Raw genomic sequence first — 9,941 nt, 5'->3', positions numbered from 1 at the left:
CTAGATCAGTGGTTCTCAACCTTGGCTGCACATTAGAATCACCTGGGAGTCTTTTTAAAATCCTGATTTCTGGGCCTCATCCTCCGGAAATTCTGTTTCTTTGTTATGGGGTGGGGCCACTCACCCCATAACAAAGAAACAGAATTTCCGGAGGATGAGGCCCAGAAATCAGGATTTTAAAAAGATTCCCAGGTGATTCTAATGTGCAGCCAAGGTTGAGAACCACTGCTCTAGAGATCATTATTGAATGTTTTACATTAAATTTTAATAATTTTTATTATGGAAAATAATCACAAGCTTACAGAAAAGTCGAAAGGCCAGTACAAAGAACATTCCTCCCCTCCCCCAGCCATTTAAAAGTAAGTTGTGAAACTCAAGCCTTTGAATACTCTAGTGCATATTTCCTACAAGTTAGGACATTTTTGTACATTGCCGCAATACAGCCATCCAAGTCAGGAATTTAACACTGATACATGACTGATGTCTAATCCTCAGACCTCATTCAAGTCTCACCAGCTGTTTCAAGAATGACCTACAGGACCCAGTTCAGAATTACATGTTGCATTTAGTTGTCATGTCTCTTCAGTCTGGACACTGCTGTATTTCTTTGATTTCATTACTTTGACACTTGAGGATGTCAGGCAAGTTATTCTGTAGCATGTTCCTCAATTTGGTTTAATCAGATGTTTCTTCATAATTAGATTCAGGTCATGTGTCTTTGGCAGGAGCATTAACAGAAGTGATTCTGTATTACTGCATCCCATCAGGGGGCATAATTTCATTTTGTTTTGTCATTGATGTCTGCCACACTTCTCCTCTGTAGAGTTATTCTTTTCCACTTTATAATTAGGAAGTTTTGTGTGGTAAAGTATTTTTGTAAATATTATGTAAATATCCTCCTGTTCCTCATCAGACTTCCAATTTACTTATTCATATGTTTGTATGAGTGGATTCATGGTTTCTTATTAGGTGGGTTATAATCATTATTTTGATGCACAAATTATCCCAGGTTTGACCAGTGGGAGCCCTTTCAACCTGATTTCTGTCTTTTTTTAAAAAAAATGTCCCCATCATTCTTTGAGCAGTTTTTAGCTTTCTGTCATAATAAAATGTTCCAGGCTCCTCTTGTACTTTCTTTGCCCGGGCCCTGGAATCAGCCTTTTCTCTCAGGAGTCCTGGTTCCTTTTAGTAGAGAAGGGCATTTAGAGGCCAAGATCTGAGCTCTAGGTATGCTATTAGGGTGTTGCTGCTTCCAGACCCTCTCAGTGGATCAAGCTAGGAAATATATACACATACATACATGCACACACATATACATAACACATTTGCTTCCATATTTATTTGTATATCAGTCTGTTGAAAACTATGAGTTCACAATAGTACCTTCAATTCTATCCAGCACACAGAGTTCATTTTATTTCTCTTCCTTTCCATATTTGTAACTTTCTTCTCTGACAGTAAGAAACCTGGCTTGTATTTACTTTAGTGTGTGCCTTTATTTGAGTAACCACTCCTATATGTAACCAGTCTCCTATTTCCACCATCCCTGTCTTTCTCAAGCATTACTCTCTTCACTCACCCAACTTGGGCTCTGAAAGACCCCTCTGAGAATATTTTGCACACACTGTGAAGTCTAGCTCCTAGTTTAATTGTCTCTGCTCTACATATTGAGATCTAGTGTGTCCACAAGGACTTTAGATGTAATTGTGTAGAATTGCATAAAGTAGTTTTTTTCTCCTAGGCTATTTTAGTAAAACAAATCAGAGAGAATAAGAATCACTGTGACTTTAAAAGTTATTTCTTATTTTTTACTTAATTTATTGTAAAGTCTAATACAAACTAATATATACAATGCATATGTGCATTTTAGAGAGATCAATGTTATTTTCAAACAACATTGAAAAGAGATCACCCTTGTACCCACTGCTCAGCTTCAGAAATACAGCATTACCAATACCTGTGAAGCCCTTGTGCCTCTCTGCTTCCATTCCGCTCCCTTTTTCTGAGATATAGCCTTTCTCCGGGATTTTCTGTCAATTCCTTCATAATAGTTTTATATTAACCTTTCTTTTATAGATTGCTGTTGTAGCTGTGATGTGCAAACCCCACAGATGTCCACACATTAGTTTTACAGGAAATATTTGTGTGTAAGTATGATGATTTTGATAAGTTGTGTGTGTATATATTTTAATTCAATTAATACGTCCCCTAGAGCCTTAACCAGTGCATGCTGGTAATATTTAAAACTTTGATTTAATAGATTTATAAGTTAGTTCTTTGAAACAGCAACCATTGATAGGATATTTTGTTTTAAAAATGAAACAAAGATTTTAATTTGTTACAATATGCAATAAAAAATACATAGGTTATAGAACTCAGAACAGTATAAATTCTGTTAATTTCAGTAAACAGTTCTGTTAGCGCAATAAATGAAACATGGAAATTCCAAATGTCAGAAATTTTAAATGAATTTGGGTCAGAAAAGTATAAAAATAAAGTTATTTTTATAAATAACCTTTAAGCTTTTAAAATTTAGATAATTGGAAAAATTAGCAGAAGAATATGCATGATTCCAAGTAAAAAGATTAAATGGGTGAGTGATATTGTTAAGTGTAGTTACCAAGAGAGCACTCTGAATATCATTCCAAAGTTAGGAAAACTTAGGTTCTGTTATTTGCCCCTAAAATCTTAAATCTTTGAAATAATAGTGATGGCAGAATTCTGAAAATGATTGTAATATTGTTCCCTTATATGTTCAACTCGTTTACTTGTTAGTAGAAAATATTATTTATAGACACTGCAAAGGTAAACTTTCCTCTTAGGATTTAAAAGTGAAATTTGTTATCTGGATTTTATGGAGACAGCAATATTTGATCTCGACTGTTGAACTACGTTTTGTATCTGACATCTTCATTCTTCTGTTTTATTGGCAGATACTGCCCTGGTGGACCTGATTCAGATTTTGAGTATTCAACCCAGTCTTATACTGGATATGAGGTAAAGTAATGTGAAGCTGTCCTGAGGAAATGTTACATCATACTTTGCCTGTGTGTGCTTTTACAAGTACTAGCTGTCTTAAAATTTTTATTTTTTCCTGATTACAAAGGTAATTTTTTTCCTGACTACATATATTTTTCTAGTCATTGGAGAAATACTTATGGAAGCATTTATTATTAATATATGTCAGACAAGCATTTTATGACTTTAAATCTTACCAGCAGCATTTTGAAGGTAGATGCTACTATTAGCCTGGTTTTATGGATAAGGAAACACAAGCCTTAAACAACTGGCTCAAAGACTCACTGCAAGTCAGTGACAGAGCTAAGCATTGGATTCTCACCACTACATTGTACTATCTGTGTGTCCAGCAGTGGAAAAACTGACAAGGTTCCTTGTCTTTTGGAATTTACATTCTAATAGTGGGAGATAGACAATAAAGAAGCAAACAAGAAAAAAATGTCAGGTACTAGTAAATGCTAAACAGAGAAGTGAAATTGTAAATTATCGCTGGGTGGGTAATTTAGCTGTGGTGTTAGGAAGGGATTCTCTGAGCAGGTGATGCTTTAACTGAGTCCTGATGACAGGAAGGGGCATTTCAAGAATTTCAGCAACGAGCATTTCCAGCAGAGAGAATAGCTAGAACAAGGAGCCATGTTAGGAATGACGGTGGGATGTTCTGGAGCATAGAGGGTAAGAGGAAGAATGAGTTTGGGGAGACAGATATCATAGTGACTTGTAAGCCAGGACAAGGAGTTTGGATTTTATTATAGGTGACATGAGAAGTCATTAAGATTTAAAGGAATCGCCCTGGTTGGTGATGCTAAGTGTTTAGAGCATTTGGCCTGTATACCGAAGGTTCTCGGGTTCTAGTTCAATTCCCGGTCAAGGGCACGTACCTGAGTTGTAGGTTCAATTCTGGCCCAGTCGAGGGTGAAACACATTGATGTTTCTCTCTCTCTGTCTCTCTTTCTTTCTCCCCCCTCTCCCCCGACCCCCCTTTCTTCCTCTCTCAAAGAATCATTGGAGGAAAAAAATATCCTCCAATGAGGATTAACAATAATAAAAAAGATTTAAAGGAATGATATAGTCCAGTATAGTTTTTTAAAAGATGATTTGATGGTAACAAAGGATTAGAGTGGGGCAAGAATGAGAGAGGAGACCAGTGAGCAGGCTTTTGAAGCAGTCAGCCTCTTCAGGGAGGTCAGTAGCCAGCTAACTAGGTGCCTTTTTCATATACACACACACACACACACACACATATATATATACATACACACATATACATACACACTAGTATGTTTTTTTAAATTTTTTACCTGTCTTTCATAGTTCAGATTTTTGAAAATACAAAAGGAATTATTCAATGAAAAAGTTCCTTGTTCCTCTTGTCCCCTACTTGTCCGTTTCTGCTCCAGCCCCCTCCACTCCAGTCGAGGGTGAAACACATTGATGTTTCTCTCTCTCTGTCTCTCTTTCTTTCTCCCCCCTCTCCCCCGACCCCCCTTTCTTCCTCTCTCAAAGAATCATTGGAGGAAAAAAATATCCTCCAATGAGGATTAACAATAATAAAAAAGATTTAAAGGAATGATATAGTCCAGTATAGTTTTTTAAAAGATGATTTGATGGTAACAAAGGATTAGAGTGGGGCAAGAATGAGAGAGGAGACCAGTGAGCAGGCTTTTGAAGCAGTCAGCCTCTTCAGGGAGGTCAGTAGCCAGCTAACTAGGTGCCTTTTTCATATACACACACACACACACACACACATATATATATACATACACACATATACATACACACTAGTATGTTTTTTTTTAATTTTTTACCTGTCTTTCATAGTTCAGATTTTTGAAAATACAAAAGGAATTATTCAATGAAAAAGTTCCTTGTTCCTCTTGTCCCCTACTTGTCCGTTTCTGCTCCAGCCCCCTCCACTCCCAGTATTATCTTTCCTGTATATCCTTTAAAGATATTATATGGATATATAAGCACATAGTTATTCTTTATCCTACTTTTTTACATATAAGCTACTGTATCAAAACCTTGCACCTTGTTTTTTTCATTTAGCAATATATTTTAGAAAACATATTAGTATGTTGTTTCTTGGTTGTAGAATATTCCATTGTATAAAAACATAAAGTCTTTTTTGTTAAGCCATCATTTGAAGGTTATTTTACCAAATAACTTTTGAATATGTATGCACATCTATGTCTGTGAGTAGTATAACAATTTGTGTTGTTTCTATAAGTGGTGATACAAAGATAAATATGATCTAAGAAGACGCCCTGCTGTTCAGATACTCATGACAGTGGGGGTGGAGACTAGCCAGATGCTACAGGACATTATTTTGAAGACTGAGAAAGGAAGAAAGGAGCACAGGAGAATTTTATTTTTAATACACCCTTTGAAACCATTTTTTATTTTTAATTTAGCATGGGCATAACAGAATCTTTTTCTCTTTTTTTTCTCAGCCAACCTCCATGCGAGCTATTCGTGCAAGATACGATCCTTATCTACAGACAAGACACCGCATAGAGCAGGTAAGTTTCTAAAAAGCAGTTTTAAATTAGATTTTTATACTTAGAGGTATTATTTCTTGATTTGAGTTGTACCTGGAATAAGCCCTAAAAGAGTATTTTTCCCCATTGTAAGTTTTTACTATCCATCTGAGGGAGGGAGACTATTTTGCAATACCTAGAAAATCAGAACTATCACTTCCTTTAGAGACTATTGTTTTCTTTAAACGTTTTGTATTCTATAGATTTCAATTTGTAGGAAGCCATTTATGGTATGAAACTTACAGGATGTAGATGTGTGGAAACACTTAGGCATTAGGTGGATGGATTGAAGTTTAGCTTTCCTAGGCCACATGAGTTTTGTGCTTTTTGGAGGAGTAGGAATAGGGTATTGACTGCAAAGGGATGTGAGGAACACTGGGGGCTGTGGAATCGTACTGTATCATGATTGTCATGGTGGTTATACAACTTCAAACATTTATCCAGACTCATCCAATTTATCCTTAAAGTTAATTGTGTGTAAATTATACCTCAGTATAGCTGATTGAAAACAAGAACTTTGTAAATGGCCATGCTCTGTTCAGGAAATCTGAACATTAATACAGTTTTATTTTTACAGATTTTACAATTTTAAACTTGTCCAATTAAAAAAAATGTGAACACTGTGTATAGTTTTTATAATAACATCTAGTAGGGCAACCACAAAATGTCAACTGGAAAGTAATATATACCATAGTCAGTAAGTCACTCTGTGTTTATCTAACTGTCACTGTTAGTGAAGACCATCCGGTTCTGATTTTCACTTCACTGTCACCCAAGCATGTGTGGATCGGGATGGTCAGCTATAGGAGAGGACCCCGCTGGGGGCAGGGAGCCTGCGAAGTTTGGAAAAGCATGTTCTAAACTGACCATTGCTTGGATTTCCTTTTTAGCCATGATATTTATATTTAATTTATTTAAAATGTTTTAATGCTGTGTGAAATGTTTTTGTTTACCATAAAGGAGCATGGGTTTTAAAAGATTTAGAAACTACCATAGAGCAGTGATTTTTTTTTTTTTTTTAACTATAAATTACTAGAATCATCACAGCTTTTCCAAAACATGAGCCAGATCTTTACCTCTGGATGTTCTGCTTACTCTGGATGTTCTGCTTACGTCTGGTGTGGGGTCCTGCCAAGATATTCTGAAAAAGATATCAGGATGATTTTGTTGTGTATCCCTTGCAAACCATAGACATATAGAATGTTCTTTTAGTCTTGATTTAAATGCATATATATAAACATACTTATATATATTTAAGAGATATATGCATATGATATATTTGTGCATATGGATATGTAAATATGTATACATACATAAAGATGTATATATGTATAAATTATTTGCCATTTTCAGAAACAGATATTAAGCATACACATCCTTTACTTAGTACATTCATTTGAATTCATAATTTGGTAGCAACTTAATCCAGTTTTTTTCAAGCCTAAGATATGGCAAGAAATTTAAATATTTGTTTTTGAAATTTAGAATCTTGGCTATTGTGGTTGATAAAATCAAAGATCTGTACCATTTGCATCTCTAATAGTAGAGGCATTGTATTTCATATTTTATCAATCAGATTTTTATTTTCCTTCCGGAAAGCAGGCTTGAGGTTCCACCTATGTCCAGAGTCCTCACAATTGATATAAAACTTTAAAGTTTTAATTTACAACTGCTTTCTTAATTTCTGTTTCTAATCTAGTGTTCCTTTTCTTTCATTTGCATCAAGTCCTGATTATGTTGCATGAATTATCTCCTTTGTCCCCAAAGCTTACCACAAAGCCTGGCATAAAATACATGATTGATAAATAGTTGCTTATATTTGCCTTTACTGATTTCTAGTTTATATTCTATGTGTTTTTAAAATTTCTACTCAACTCTGTAGGTATTAACGTCAAGCTTCTTGTTTATTGTTTTTAATTCTCTCCCTCCTTATTTGAGCTATACTATTTTTTTTATTTCAGAATCTGGAGTCTCTTTTTTTTAATCTGCAGACTTGCTAAGTATGTTTAATTGCTTCTCATTTTTAAACTATACTGATGAAAACACTGCAAAATGAAATTAGAAATTTGCAGTACTCTCTTAGGGTAGTGATTGTATCCTTTTAATGTTGATCAATTTATGTCTTTCAGTTGAAACAGCTTGGTCACAGTGTGGATAAAGTGGAGTTTATTGTGATGGGTGGAACATTTATGGCCCTTCCTGAAGAATACAGAGATTATTTTATACGCAACTTACATGATGCCTTGTCAGGACATACCTCTAACAATATTTACGAGGCAGTCAAGTAAGAAATCATTATCTTGTCATATTCCCCAAAGTGGTTGTCAGTTTATCTTCCTAGCAGCAGCCTATGAGAATTCCTTTGGCTCTACATCTACATTCCTCTTCCTTTCTTCCTTTCTTTCCTTTTTTTTTTTTTTTTGTAGGGGGAAGGGCGAGAAATAGGAGATTTCATTACTTTCCTTTTTTTTTTTTTTGGTAGGGGGAAGGGCGAAAAATAGGAGATTTCATTATTTTTATGTGCATACTTTTGATGGATTGTAAGGTTAAATACATTTTTCCCAGTTTTATTGAGATATATTGACATATCACTTTATATGTTATGGTGTACAGCAAAATGATTTGACTTACATGATTACCACAGTAAGTTTAAGTTAACATGTATCATCTCACACATCCCCAGTTCTTATAGTTCTGTTTTGTGGGAATGGATTATTTCTATTTAAATAATTCCTTTTTTTAAAGTGAGTATAGTTTGTTGACATTAGTATTCTTAAGAGAAAGAGTGGTTCACAAGATCCCTGTGAAGCTCTTTTTAGCCTTAGGCTGGTCTAAACTGCAGGCAGGAATAGTTTTGATTGAGCGAGTTGAGTTTTTAGCCCACCGCATAAGAGCCCTGGGTACTCTGAAACATTTAGCTGCTATAAAATCAACAAAACAAGTGACTAGTATTAAGTCACCATTATTTTCCTTATAAATAGCTACTTTTAAATAATTATTAAGTAATGTGTTTATGAATTGATCATTTATTTATTCCAAAGTCTAGTTGACAAAACAGAATTATGCATTCTTTTGATACCTCATACCTCAATTTTTAACAAGAAGAATTCTAAAGTTTCATTTATAATTCAATGATTTAAGAAGTGAAAGTCGGTGTGTTTTTTAACTTTTTTTTTTTAAATCCTCACTCAGGGATATTTTTTCCATTGATTTTTAGAAAGAATGGAAGGGAGAGGGAGAGACAGAAACACCGATGTGAGAGAGACACATAGATTGGTTGCCTCCCGCATGGTCCTGACCAGAGTCAGGAGCCTGCAACTGAGGTGCATGCCCTTGCTGGAATTGAACCCGGGACCCTTTAGTCCACAGGCTGACACTCTATCCACTGGGCTAAACTGGCTGGGGCAAGAAGTGAAAATCGTAAAATTTTATTTTCAGAAGTATCAGGAACACCTGGCTAGTCCCTCTTATTGATGGGATATTTTTTGTTTTGTTTTGTTTAATATATTTTTATTGATTTCATAGAGGAAGGGAGAAAGAGAAAGAAATATCAATGATGAGAATCATTGATTGGCTGCCTCCTGCACGCCCCCTACTGGGGATCAAGCCCACAATCCGAGCATGTGCTCTTGACCAGAATTGAACCCGGGACCCTTCAGTCCACAGGCTGACACTCTGTCCACTGGGCAAACTGGCTGGGGCAAGAAGTGAAAATCATAAAATAATTTTTATTTTCAGAAGTATCAGAAACACCTGGCTAGTCCCTCTTATTGATGGGATATTTTTTGTTTTGTTTTGTTTAATATATTTTTATTGATTTCATAGAGGAAGGGAGAAAGAGAAAGAAATATCAATGATGAGAATCATTGATTGGCTGCCTCCTGCACGCCCCCTACTGGGGATCAAGCCCACAATCCGAGCATGTGCTCTTGACCAGAATTGAACCCGGGACCCTTCAGTCCACAGGCCCACGCTCTATCCACCTCTTGTTTATTATTTTATATGAGCCAAACCGGCTAAGGTGACGGAATGTTTATTGAGGGCACACTACATGCTATGCCCTGTTAAAGGCACTGGGAACAACATGGTGAATAAGACAGATGCTGTCCTTGCCCTTGTGGTACTTAATATTTTACTAGTTCAACAAATAATCAACAGTAACTGCTATGATGGAAATAGACTACTGTGCTAGAGAATAAATAGGGTTACTCTCTAGACAAAGTGGTGTTATTTAAGCTGAGATCTGAAGTGTGAGGAAGACTTAGGCCAAGAGCAGGAAAAAATAAAAGAAAGGCACGGAAATGGGGAAGAAGTTGGGCTGTTCTCGGAACAGAGAGGAGGCCAAGGCAGATAGATCCCATTGAACAAGGTAGAAAATGCCATGAG

The 9,941-nt window shown here is 35.8% G+C and overlaps 1 protein-coding gene across 1 annotated transcript in view; it reads left to right on the top strand.

Annotated features, from left to right (window-relative positions):
- Positions 1–9,941, top strand: part of ELP3 (elongator acetyltransferase complex subunit 3) — an 88,632-nt gene that overhangs the window by 7,978 nt on the left and 70,713 nt on the right. The window contains exons 3-6 of the mRNA XM_005857883.2: positions 2,077–2,147; positions 2,934–2,997; positions 5,469–5,537; positions 7,685–7,839. Of these exons, the coding sequence (XP_005857945.1) occupies positions 2,077–2,147; positions 2,934–2,997; positions 5,469–5,537; positions 7,685–7,839 (359 nt within the window). The remainder of the gene's footprint in view (positions 1–2,076; positions 2,148–2,933; positions 2,998–5,468; positions 5,538–7,684; positions 7,840–9,941) is intronic.

This window comes from Myotis brandtii, unplaced genomic scaffold, assembly GCF_000412655.1.
Source record: "Myotis brandtii unplaced genomic scaffold, ASM41265v1 scaffold1148, whole genome shotgun sequence".
Taxonomy (NCBI): domain Eukaryota; kingdom Metazoa; phylum Chordata; class Mammalia; order Chiroptera; family Vespertilionidae; genus Myotis; species Myotis brandtii.
Note: the sequence above shows the minus strand (reverse complement) of the source record. Positions and strands in the feature narration are given on the sequence as shown.